At 41.4% G+C, this 13,723-nt stretch overlaps 1 protein-coding gene across 2 annotated transcripts in view; it reads right to left on the bottom strand.

The window, feature by feature from the left end:
- The window catches only part of kbtbd12 (kelch repeat and BTB (POZ) domain containing 12), a 108,347-nt gene that overhangs the window by 30,770 nt on the left and 63,854 nt on the right, over positions 1-13,723 (bottom strand). Inside the window, exon 5 of one of the 2 annotated variants that reach the window (XM_051921161.1) lies at positions 8,728-8,928. The exons of the other annotated variant lie outside the window; for it this stretch is intronic. Within the exon in view, the coding sequence (XP_051777121.1) occupies positions 8,885-8,928 (44 nt within the window). The 3' untranslated portion in view covers positions 8,728-8,884. Of the gene's footprint in view, positions 1-8,727; positions 8,929-13,723 lie in introns of those variants that run through there. 2 annotated transcript variants of the gene reach the window in all.

The raw sequence follows: 13,723 nt of genomic DNA, 5'->3' as shown, positions 1-13,723 counted from the left end.
GGGGTTTGATTTTATGATCAATTTTTCAGGTTTCAAGACCCAACTTTTATGTGAGTATATACGGTAAATATAGTAAGTGCAAAGTATTACATGTAAAAATTAAAAGACTTAGATGAATACCCGATGGAAGCAGAGGCGTAGCTAGGGTTTTTAGCACCCGGGGACAACTGAAGATTTTGTGCCCCCTTCTGTTTGCCAAAATGCAATGGGTAAGGGAAAGGAACATCAATTTGGTGCCCCCTGGATGCTGCGCCCGGGGGCAGATGTCCCCCCTTGACTGCCCCCCCAGCTATGCCACTGGATGGAAGGTTGAAAACTTGAACATAGACCTTATGAGAAAGACCAAAGAGTTGTACTGGACGTATCACTTTCTACATCCAGACAAAAACCATTAAGAAGGCTAATAAGATATTAGGTTATACAGCCTAACATTTGGAGTAGACGTTAAGGAAAGTTATGCTTAAGTTATTTAACAAACTGGTGAGGCCTCACCTGGAGTACTGTGTACTTTTTGGGCTCAATATTGCATAAAAAAATCATAGTAGTGCTAAAGAAAGTACAGAGATGAGCAACATCAGGGAAACAGGGGACAGAGAGGAGAGGAATGAGCGGTGAGGAAAGATAGAAGGAACTAAGCCTTTTCAGTTCAGGCAAAGGGAGATTAAGAGGGGACATAATTGATTTGTTTCAAATTATGAAGAAATTACATGCTGAAAGCATTCTTTTGACTTTCTCCTAACATATACGTGTCCGGAATGAGGGAAACAGGGAGGAAGATGATTTAGCAAACAATATTACTTACTTATTTTGCTCAGTATCACAGGTTTTGTTCTCCTTACTCAAGGTCATGCATCTTTGTGCACTGGACTTTGAAACTCGTAGTCCCTGAATGATGGCCCAGCCACAAACTCCAGCTTTGGGAAGCTCACAAAGAGCAGTTTCTGTTGGGACTGGGTCATAGCAAAGCAGATTCAATTCTGTCCTGATTGTTGAGACTGAACTTTTGTAGCATTTAGCAACTGCATTGTGACGTCTCCAGTGAGCTTTGGCCTGTGACAGTGGTTTCTCTGCTTCAATGCAGTTTGTTCGTGTTTGTCAAATGTGGTAGTTATTTAATAGACCAAATCACCTTGACACATTAAATAATTTTGCAGTTTCCGAAAAATGCATCTGCAACTTGAGCACTGACTATTTGGTATCTTTAGAACTTTGCTAGCTTCTTCATGTTGCTTTGTAAACTCACATATCAAAGTGCTAATTGTCACACTCTTATGGCTGACACATACTGCTAATTGGCATTTACCTTTGGGATGCAGTTGTAACTGTGATTTAGTTACTTTGTCATAGGGTTATAGAGTTTATAGGTTTTTAGGGTCATTATTGTCACATGTATAGTACATTAAAATTATTATTTGCATTGCATTAATCAACACATAACGTGCTGGCACACTCTGGCATGATTAGTAAGCTGGACAACCTTACCTTGAAACTTCCATTTTCCTTTCCTGAAAAATCTCATAATACAATTTTCTATACTATAGTACCTGTGATTAGAATAAGCTTGCCATAACTTCATGCAGATTGTGAAAAGCAACTAAAGGAGTTCAAGAGCTTAGTTTAAAATAACCACCTGGATCCACTGCAATTATTGTTTTATATTGTTTTGCCATTTATTGTCCACACCCTGTATGTGCCCAAGTCACAAACATCTCTACATCAGAGAACAAACAGCCTAGCACCACCAGTTAAGAAAGAGCAGATTGAAATGTTTTTTGTAAATTTGTGTTGGTGTGGGTCGGCTCCACGCTACTGGATCCTTCTGGGGAGCCTCTTGAACCTGCTACCGTGATTATGTACCCGAGGGACGAGCCTAGCAGATGAGGATATAAAACACAAAGCAAGGGATAGGTGCATAAAGGTTCCAATGCTTTTATTAAAACCATCAAAACCAACAGTGTTCAAAAATTGTGCAGTTCTAACTCTTCAATAAATAAATAATCCATAAAATTAAAGGTGCTGAAAGGTGCTAAAATCAGTCAAATAAATAATCCATTAAAATAACATTAAAAAACACAGGAAGTTGTCTTTAAAAACATGAACTCTGATGCACCCCTTTAAAAGTTGACATCACCTGGGCTTAACCCTAAGCAGGACCCTGTAGCTAAGGAGGCACCTAACCAGCAGTTTAGCCAACCTTCCGCATTGATCCTAGGCTCGGGCCCCTGTAGCTGCCTCTGGTTCCCAGCAGGGCACCATCCTTGGGCCTCTGACTCCTGCTGCGAGGCTCACGTCCCGGTGGTCCACGGCTTCCCCACGGGACGCATCACTGAGTCTTCCATTACCCCTGCAGCTCTAACTGCCTTACACAGAGTCACTCCAACCGAGTAGCGCTTTGGTCACCCAAGCTCTCTGATCGTGTGACAGAAGTGGTCTCAATTCTGCCCCTGAGTATCGCCTTTCTCTCTGTCTCTCACTCTCTCTCTCTCTCTCGTTCACTCGCACCAGCTCACTCTGCTTCCTGCCTTCTCACTCCTTTCTTTAACCTCTTTTCTTTTTCTTCTGTTATTCCTTTTGTTTTCTTTGCGATTTGCCTTTTTCTCAGGCCGGCTCTTTCTTATATGCCATGTCGAGTCTCAACGTGCACTGAAGGAACCTAATGAAGCAATTGAGACACATGCAGGTGCATCTCAGCCCAATTAGTCCGCCAACCCCCGGATAGCTGCGTGAGCATGTACACCCATGATGATTGGGCCTGCCAATTAATTATTTATTTATTAAAACGGCTGCCTTTTCTGAGCCGCGAACCCATTATACCACAAAATTATACTGTAACTATCAATTATTATGCCAATAACATAGCTAACTGGTTTAGATTTAACATTTTAGAGTCTGGTTGTCATAATCTCTAGCTAGCTTGGGCTAGTCTATTAGATTATAATGCATTTCTGACTTAGCTGGTTTTTCTACATTTATTTGTGCTTATTGCATGTGTTCTTTTGTGGTGTCTTGGAGCCCAATTGAGTTGCATCTGTGTCTACTGACATGTTCCTGCTTCTGCTGCAATATCACACTTTCATTAGCTGATGACCTATCAGATGCCCTCTGAAGAGTGAAGGGTTGCAGTTATGTCTTTTCAGAACTTTAACTTTTATAAAGACTCTTTTTCATTAAAAACAATTTAGTACAGCCTTATTTAAGAAGTTTATGTTCACAATCAAGATCACCTGTCTATGTTTTATCGAAAAATAAATATTAAACATATTGATCATCACTAATTTGTCCCACGATTCTTATTTGTGCCCAAATACCATCCATTAAAGTAACATAATTAAATAAAACTACAAGTGATTTGCTCTTGTTTATGAAGATGTTCTCACAGATCACAATGTGGTTAGTGGGTTGTGTCTTATGAGGTGGTCTGCTTACTTTTGTTGTTGTTATTGCTGTTTTGACATGCATGAGATGGCTACAGTGCGCTAATAATATAATCTAGATGATTTTAATGGATGAGTAGGTCATTCTTCTTGTTTGAGGAGTTGAGTCTGTTGTTATGATTTCTGCACTCAATAATAACAAAAGGGGAAATGGCCTCCACAAAGAGAAACAACACTGGGCCAGGAAAAAAAGGATTTGTCTAAAAATGCAACTCAAAGCAGACAAGTCCAATGCATAATCTAGTAACCAGAAATCCTATAACCAGAAGCAAGGTATCCAGAAACTAGAATCAAAGAAAGCAATTTTTAGAAACACCAGCAATAATCAATAAACTCCTAAAGGACCTACTCCTCAGCCTCAAAGCACAAGAAACACTGAAGAACATCAAAAAATACATAGAAACTAAATGATGACCTGAACATTTCTGGGTGCTGCCCAGGTGGTTGCCTTATACAGGAGCTCTCTCATTTTTTTTTAATAATTATTAATCAATTAATATAATGTTACAATTTGCCTTCTGGCTTGTTGCAATCCATTTTTAAATTGAAGATATGCTGCAGTCATTGCAGATGCCCATCTAGACTGCGTTTTGGATGAACGGCGAACTTGAAAGATGGCACATGGTATGCAAAAAGGATCAGAAGGCTGCCTTACGTTTATAACGTCTGAGAATATAAGAAACTGTAAGGAAAGTTAAGTAGGATATATCAAATATTCCAGCACTCAGCTGGTAGCACTGCAATCACTGCCGTCTGTGGAGCTCTGCTCTAAATTATCACAGAAAAAAGTTGTTTAAGGATGGAAAGGGTGAAGATCCTGAGCAAGTATAAAAATAGTGTGGAAAGAATTAAGGACTGACTTGTTTCCATAAATGTAGAATAGTTGATCCCTTTTGAAAGAACTTTTACATTTCATGGCAAGTCACAGTGAGTTCTGATGCTGTAACATTCTGTATACTTTAGAGAAATGACTCAAATGTCTTATTTCAGATGCTATTGTAGTTCTGGATGGGCTTCATCTGATACGATCAGACAGAGAGGAAGAGGCAAGAGGTGAACTAAAGATTTCTGTGAATGAGTTATAGTAAAAGAGAAAGTATATTACAATTAAAACTAAAATATGTTATTCAGACAATGAGATACTGAGTGAATTTGTCCACCTTAGTGCCTAAGAAGATCAGTTACATCATCCTGATTGATGTTTATTAAGTCTGCAACAGAAATAATGCAATCTGTTACTAACACTCTAATGATGAGTCATTCTGACCCAAGAATATTGGTGACTTCAACCAGGGGAACTTTGAAAGGAACAGACTTCTATCAGAATGCTCCATTTGTGAACACATCAAGCTGGACCTGCTCTGTTCAAATCTCAATACCTATAGATGTAAACCTGTGGCACAACTAGGTGTGGTGGCTTGGCAGGAAACAGATAATTTATTGAGTCGAACTGAGAGATGAATACAAAAGGCATTATAAAACAAATAAAATATAAGCAAAGCGACTGAAACCCAGATGACAGGCAAGAATCACAGACAAAAATCAGGCAAGAATTCGAAACAATAACAAAGAATATCAATAACAAAGACAGAGTTTGTTCTAAAGATTAAAGAATTTACTCACAGATTAGAGAAGGCTTAGTGCAAACACTGACTTTTTATCTCATTGTGCTGATGAACATGAGGTCACAACCTTGGAGACCACACCCTAGAAATGTGGGATGAGACAGTAATGATGGTTCCCCCAAATAGTGTCTAATATAGAAAAAGTCTGTAAGTCCATAAAATTCAGCCCAGATCAGGGGCCTCATGTATAAATGGTGCGTATGCACAGAAATGTTGCGTAAGAACGTTTCCAAGTTCAAATCGCGATATATAAAGCCTAAACTTCGCATAAAGCCACGCAAATTTCCACGGTACCTCATACCCTGTCGTATGCAAGTTCTCCGCTTCTCACATGGCAAACGCTTCAAACCTTTCCTGTACGGACCTCGCGGTTCAGAAAGAGTTTCATCCCAAGAGCTCTAAACGCACCCAATCAGTCCATCAACTGCTCCTTGTAGAACTGTTTTGCAGACGGGCGGCACCCAGCGTCAAAGCAGTGCTCTTGTTCCTGTGTGGTTTATCATTCTTTTTCAGATCCAAGTCCCTGACGCATCTTTATAAATACACTGAAATTAACGGCATATTGTTTATTAGTCAATGCATCTGATTGTAATTAACCAGTAACAATATAATGGTCCACGGAATGGTCAAACTATTCCAAATACCATAACTGCTTTAACGTTGTTACTCTCACTGCACCTTCTTCTTCTTCTTTCAGCTGCTCCTGTTAGGGGTTGCCACAGAGATCATCTTTTTCCATATTACTCTCACTGCACCACTCGGAGCAGCTGATCGGAAAGAGAATTATCGGTATACAGTTTAGCTTAGTATCGGCTTAGCACACGCGGCCTAAGCCATGCTACCTATTTGAACTGCTTCTCACACGACAAACACTTCAAACCTTTCCTGTACGGACCTCGCGGTTCAGAAAGAGTTTCATCCCAAGAGCTCTAAACGCACCCAATCAGTCCATCAACTGCTCCTTGTAGACCTGTTTGGACTTATAAGTACAACCACCTCACTGTAAACTTGCACTACAGTTATAATATTGCACAACCTCAGGCACTTTATAAAGCGCGTATTTACATATGATGACGATATCATTTTTAAGATGAAATGCAGCAAAATATGTTTATTATATTATACAGATAAAAGCACTGTATGCTTCACTGGGACAGGCGTGAACGATAGAATAATTAAACATGTACTTTGAAGGTATCTCAATGGTCCTTAAAAGTTTTGAAGAATCGGTGTTATAAACTTACAGATGGCTTAACGTCTATTACAGAGCTGATTGTGTGGCAATCGGTTACTTGGAGAAAGAAAAGGAAGGACAGGAATTGGAGGTTAGTACGTTTGAAAGAGACAGTATTGCAGGAGCGGCCTTAGGCATTTGCAAACTGTGCACCTGCACAGGGCCACCAAATCCCAGGGGCCACCACATCAATATATATTGAATATAAAACAGAAAGAGAAAATAACGACACAGCTAAAAACACAGCAGCAAATTTCGGCAAAAGTTAAATGCTTGTGTCATCAGCAAGAGGCAGCTATGTAGTGTCTGCAATGGACGTGGCCATCCACCGTGTATAAGATACCATATTGACATTGGCGGGCAAAGGGGCCACCGATTCTTTCTCTGCCCAGGGCCGCCACAAGCCTAGAGTCGCCCCTGAGTACTGCTGCAATTAATTATTTCATCGAAGGTCGCGCACAATCACTGCACCACAGTGTTCCCATGTTTAATAACGTGCTTTAACTCCTATCATCATGAAAATTATATCACGTATTGTGGGGAACAGCCCGGACACAGACAGGTAGACATGATGGTTTCACCACACAAACGTTTATTTACAATATTATTTACAAGTTCGAAGTGCACAAACCCAGTGCCTCGGCACCAATCACCCCTTCAGTCCTTGGCCACACAACACAATGCCTTCTCAGTCTCTGGTCCGCCTCCACTCCTCTCCTCTGAGCTCCGTCCTACTTCCACCCGACTCTTGCCATTGAATGGAGGGAGGCGGCCCCTTTTATACACCCCCGGATGGACTCCAGGTGCTTCCTGAGGAGCCTCCGTTGACACACCCCTGTGTGGCGGAAGCTCTGGCAGTGTACCCGGAAGTCCTCTGGGTGTCCCCAATCCTCTTCCCCCCAGCACTTCCGTGTGTGACGGAAGTGCTGAGGTCCAGGGCTCCCAAGGCATCGGGGCGCCCCCTGGCGGTGACCACGGGCCCCTACAGGGTTGAGCTTCCAAGCTCTGTACCCGTGGCCCCCAAAGCAACCAGGGCGGTCACCCCCTCGTGTTCTGGAGGAGGCACAAGCCCTCCTCCGGTCTTCCTGGGCATCCCAGCTGGGCATGAACCCCAGCCAGGTGCCACAGTATACATCTCAGTATTTTAGTTATTCAAAGAGCTGTAATATCATGAATGTAATGGATTCTGTGTCCTGTCAGAGGAAGAGAAAGCCGGTTTAAGAAGCAGGTAGTGATTCACACACATAGAGCACACAGAAGATCAAATACAAAACAAAGTATTTAATGTGCTACTTTAATTACGATGTGATTTGAGAAACTGGTTAATTAAACGATTTTAAGATGAAGTTTATGATGTTCTACTTTAGTGACAAAATAAACTACGTGATTAAAGTGGAAATTTCGAGATTGAAGTTGACATTTCGTGCTTTTTACCCACTGTGTGCCTCTTTTTTCTCTGTACCCTAATAAGCTTTCATATGACACTCAGATGGTGGGCTATGTCTCGCTTTTTCACGGCAACTTTGATATCTGACAACTTCTTTTTTATTTCGGGCACTGTGCAACTTTGTGAACTTGAGCTTTCGAGTTTCTCCGACACGCTATGTCAGTCGATTAGCTTCCTTTTGTTGTTTATACCACTGTTTAAACCAACAAATAGTACGTTTTCCCTTGCCTCCAGTTGGTATTCGCTGAAATTCTTCCATTTTTCCTCTTGCTTTTCCCAATTGTCTTTTCAGAGAACACTGAGCTTAAGGGCTATTTATATTGCTTTGCATATTCAAAGAGGCGTAATTCTGGGAGGAGTTGAGGCGGGACAGCAGGCGCGTGCACGAGCGTTTCTTTTCACGCTGATCGGGATTTATGAAGCGGAAGAACGTGGAAGTTTGCGTACGCACAGATTCCTGCATCTGGATTTTTCTGTGCGTAAGCACATTTCAGCTTTTATGCTTACTTCATGTTATGGTGCGAATTCTACGCACAACGTTATGCATGAGGCCCCAGGACACTGGACAAGTCTGACCATCCAACTGCCACCTAAAAACCTGTCATTGACAGCAGCAGCTCCTTTATTATCCAAGCCAGAAGATCGTATGTGTGTTTGCTGGGGGTTGTTGTTTTTAGAATATTTATATTTTTCTTGATCTTCTGTAACTAAGCATTTCATTACATTTTGCCCTATGTGTAGAATTGTATGTGACAAACAAAAATTTGACTTGATCTGATATGAATAAAATTTACATAATTAATGAAAGCACATATAAAACAATATGTCAGCAATAACAAAAAGGACAGAGGAAATGAAAACAAATACAAGCTAGGGAGCATAACATGGCTGAAACATATGTGAATATGGTAAACACGAGTAAAAAGATTTGAGTGTGCAAGTTAATAATGTCTTTATAGAGAAAAATGAGAAAGTATCTAGCCTCTGCTGTTTCCCCTCTATCCTCAGTTGCTTCCAGAAGCAGTAGTTCCAAATATACCACAGCCATTTTAGCCAAGTATTAGTGGGGGAGAGGGGGAGTAGGTGGACGAGAAATGATTCCAAGTTTCTATTTCAAGAAGTCTAGTCATCTAAGCTGTTGGGGTTACAGCACAAACGTCTGCCAGTCACTCAGTCTGGCCAGTTCATCTTAAAGGGGAAATTAGAGAAGAAGCACATTTCAAACATTTCAGTTAACCTTTAATATGAACACAAAAGAAGGAATCATTTGCACTTGACAAGGAAAATTAACATTTAAAAATATGTCAGAATTAATCTGATATATATAAAAGGGAAGCTGAAGTTTATAGATCTCAGCAATTCAATGTAAAACTTCTTAAAAGCACTCTTCATCCTTTCTTATGCATTTTTATGCAAAACTGATTTCTATTCATTAGAAGATACCTTAAAATCACTTCCTGTAAAATTTCCTACTTTCTTGTCTATTTTAAGGTACAGATTTGATACATTATATAGGAGGCAAGCATTCATTGTGAGATATCTTGAAAAGTGTTTGAGAAACGTCAAATTTGACAGGACATTATTTTACAATTTCTGGGCAGCATCAACTAAGTCATTGGACTTTTAAGACATAAAATGATAACTTCAGGCTTCACCTCCGGCACACTATGTGACATTGAGTAAAAGCCTAATGTGACATTCCAGTGATTCACTCCAGCCTGACTACGAGTTTCTCCAACAAACAGGTTTGATGTTGTCTTTAGTCATAAGGACTGTGAGGTATGAAAGCTGACAGCCAATGACTGTTCATCCAGAAGTGCAGTGCACGTACTGCAGGGGTGAGGTATAAGAAACGCAGATGTTTTGGACCTCACAAACAGAAGAGAAGCTCATCTCTCTGATGTCTAATGTTTTACTTACCATGATAGAATGGAGAAAAAGGGCTGGGATTGTGGCTGAACTCTCCATTCATGTTAACCCTTCATACAGCTCCAGCTACATCAGACAGCATGTTATTGGATCTAAGAAATAGATGCTGGAATGATGGCACACCAGCGCTAAATGTGACATGTCCTGCAGGTTTCACTTGTGTAAACCGACAAGGTCTGGTGACTGCAGTCAACAAATCTAACACTAGATGTTGCATAATTTGACATCAGGTTAAGTCATTTAACCTCCCCGAGCATCAGTTGTAAAAAAGATTGCAGCCTTAAGGGAGAATTCTTCAGCTGATCCACAACTCAAATAATGCCAAAGTAACTAAAAAAAGTAATAATAATGCACAGATGGGTATTAGTATTCTAGACTATAGTATTCTCAAAAATTGAAAATTCAACAAACCTGCAGGTCTCTCTTACCTCATGTTTTCGGGGTTTGGACCCAATGTAACAGTTAGAGTGGCTGAGCCACTTGTCTACTTGTTCTTGTGATTTGTATTTTTCTTTAATTTCTGTGCCAATCTGTGTTTTCTGAAAACATATGCATATAGTTAGGGTTTTTAACCCAGAGATTGTGAATTTGACATTAATTTGCATCTGGAAAGTGTTGTTAAAAAACTGAATTACTTTTCCGTCATTTCTGTGACACCATATTGTTTATTGTGGGTGGCAGCATTTTGTAAAGCATTTGGTGCCGTGTCAATAGTTAAATGACCCAGAAGTGAGTCCTTGTGGCATCACGGGATCATACAGTAGGTCTACAGGTCATGACAAGCACACACTTTTCATCTGAGTTTGTGGAGAAAAACAAAGAGGTTAACCACTGTGTACTTTGTGAGAGTTTTCTAGGTTAACAATTCTAGCGCAATGATTCTTGACAACAATTTACAATTCTGTCTTTGGTTTTGACTATCCTGCATGGTCAGAGTTTGACATTTAGGCATGGGAGAGCCAAACAAACTGTAAAGAATAATTACATATTTTAGAGTCTCTACTGTACTCTTACATACTATTTACATCACACCCAATGTGAAATATGGTAAACTGACCTTAATATAAATTTAAAATATAACACATATAAATGAAAGACCTGTGTGTGTGTGTGTGTGTGTGTGTGTGTGTGTGTGTGTGGAGCAGTCCGTTCTGCTCAGGCTCAACTGCAGCCACTAGATGGTGCATGCATGCACTTTTAAATTTTTTTAAATGAACCAAACACCGCGGCTCAACAATGTGCAAGTGAAACACCTCAGCAACAGGGGGCAAAGCTTGAAGTTTTCACTACAAACTTTGTCTATCTGGAGGTATTTTCTTGAGACAAAGATTAATAGGACTCATATGCCGGTGATACGGCTAAGATATGGTATCGCCAGTGTCTTCTTACGAAAGCCAGTGGGGCAGCAAGCACAAGGTGGGTCCACTTCCTCTGCCCCAGGTCATTCTTAAACGTTAGCGGATGCCTCTCCAAGATCATGAATTTAGTAAAACTGTTAGGGAGTCCTCGGGTTGTTATTTGTCCCAAAGACCACACGCAGCTGGTATGACTTAAGTCTCACATTAACACGTTTAAAATTTCAGAATTATAAAAAAAAGTACATGAATACCATTAAGGATATTTAAATAACAGAAAAGTATGCTTTTTAAAGTTTGTCTGCACCTGCACCGTCTGTCTGTTTGTCTGTCTGTATGTCTGTCCACTTTTCACGAGTTCAAGAGAACTACTTAACGGATTTAGATCAGGTCTTTTTCTATAAATTTCTTGAACATTCCAGCTGATTTGCAAACTCTCTCATCACGCTAAGAATCGTAGCTCACTTGCAGAACTGATTTATATGCGAGAGAGAAATGCAGCGGGCCGGGGTGGGGGGCGGAACGGGGGCCTCTGCACTCACGCACCACCTTCAGCGTGCGGGTGAGGACTCTGGCTGCAGAGTTCTGAATGTACTGTAGCCTCTGTATAGATTTTGCAGGGAGGTCGATGAAGAGGGAATTACAGTAATCAATACAAGACATGAAACAATGACCCAGAGTCTGAGCATCATTAAAGGACAGAAATGGACAGAGGCGTTCAATGTTACAGAAATGATAGAATGAAATTTTGGACAGAGACCTAATGTGTAGCTCAAAATTAAGTGATGAATCAAACAAAGCACCAAGATTTCTGACAACAGGAGCAGGCTTGACAAGTGGACCATCAACACAAGTTGGATGCCTTAGTAAGTTGGGAGTTTGGGCCTACCAGTAACATTTCAGTTTTATTGACATTAAGTTTGAGAAAGTTATTTTCCATCCATATCTTAAGATCAATGATGCAGTCAGTGAGTGTGTTGGGAGGCAAGTCTGTAGGGGAGTCTGTACTAAGATATAACTGTATATTGTCTGTATAACTGTGGATGTTAAGGCCATGTCTGCGAATAATCTGACCCAAAGGAAGGATATAAAGCAGTAAAAGTAATGGCCCAAGGACTGAACTCTGAGGGACACCACACGACATGGGTGTGGTGAAGGATTTATATCGGCCGAGTGTGAAAAACTGTTGCCTATTAGAAAGATTTGATGTGAACAATTGAAGGACCAAGCCAGAGATCCCTACAGTGGAGAGACATGACAGGAGGATTTCATGATTAACAGTGTCAAATGCTGCACTTAAGTCAAGAAGGAGGAGAATATTAAGTGAACCATAGTCTGCAGACCGGAGAAGATCATTAAGTACATAGAGAACTGTCTCAGTGCTGTGCTGAGTGCAAAAGTCAGACTGAAAAGGCTCATAGAGTGTATTGTCTAGAAGAAAAGCATGGAGTTTTGTAGAAACCATGCATTCCATCACCTTAGCCAAAAAAGGAAGATTAGAGATAGGCCTGTAACTGGAGAGAAAGGAAGGATCTAGGTCAGGTTTTTTAAGGATTGGTGTAACTGCAGCAGTTCTGAGGGTTGTGGGGAAAAGCCTGGACACAGACAGGTAGACATGTTGGTTTCACCACACACACGTTTATTATACATAATATTTACAGTTCGTGAGCACAAACCCAGTGCCGCAGCACCAATCACCCCTTGAGTCCTTGGCCACAACACAATGTCTCGTACTGTCTCTGGTCCGCCTCCACTCCTCTCCTCTTAGCTCCGTCTTTCTCCTCCCGACTCTTGCCCCTGACTGGAGGGAGGCGGCCCCTCTTATACGTCCCGGATGGACTCCAGGTGCATCCCGAGGAGCTTCTGTAGCCACACCCCTGTGTTGCGGAAGCTCTGGCGGTGCATCCTGAAGTCCTCCGGGTGTCCCCAATCCTCTTCCCCCCAGCACTTCCGGGTGTGGCAGAAGTGCTAAGGTCCAGGGTTCCCAAGGCATTGGGGCGCCCCCTGGCGGTGACCACGGGCCCCCACAGGGTAGAGCTTCCAAGCTCTGTACCCGTGGCCCCCACAACAAACAGGGAGGACGACCCCTCGTGTTCTGGAGGAGGCACAAGCCCTCCTCCGGTCCTCCTGGGCATCCCGTCCGGGCATGAACCCCAGCCAGGTGCCACAGGGTAATAGGGACAGAACCTGAAACGAAACATGTATTTATCAATGAGGCAACAGGGATACTCATTATGGATGAGCATGTCTGAAACAGAAAACTGAGAGTAGGATCAAGCAGACAGGAGAAGGAATTAGACTTATTAATAAGTTCAGACATGGCAAGAGAGTCAACAGGCAAGAAACAAGTGAGTCTTGATGATGGAGATGGCAGATCAAAATGAGTGAGTGATTGAGGTGTGGAGGGGGAACTGTAATAGATTTGATCAATTTTGGGATTAAAGAAATGCAAGAAAGCTTGAAACTGTTCAGCTGTATTGGGGCATCACGCTGGAGGAAGGGGTTGGAGGAGTTTGTTAACAGTCCTAAGAAAAGTTCTAGGCTTAGAGTTACACATTTATGAGACAGGAATAATAGTGGGAGCGAGCCGTGTTAAGGGTATCCCTATATTTAAGTATGTGCTCAGTGTAAAGCTGTAAGTGAACTATGAGGCCTGTTTTCTTATAAAGCCACTCAAGATGCCAGCTAATGGCTTTCAT

The sequence above is a fragment of the Erpetoichthys calabaricus genome, chromosome 18 (assembly GCF_900747795.2).
Source record: "Erpetoichthys calabaricus chromosome 18, fErpCal1.3, whole genome shotgun sequence".
NCBI classification, from domain to species: domain Eukaryota; kingdom Metazoa; phylum Chordata; class Cladistia; order Polypteriformes; family Polypteridae; genus Erpetoichthys; species Erpetoichthys calabaricus.
Note: the sequence above shows the minus strand (reverse complement) of the source record. Positions and strands in the feature narration are given on the sequence as shown.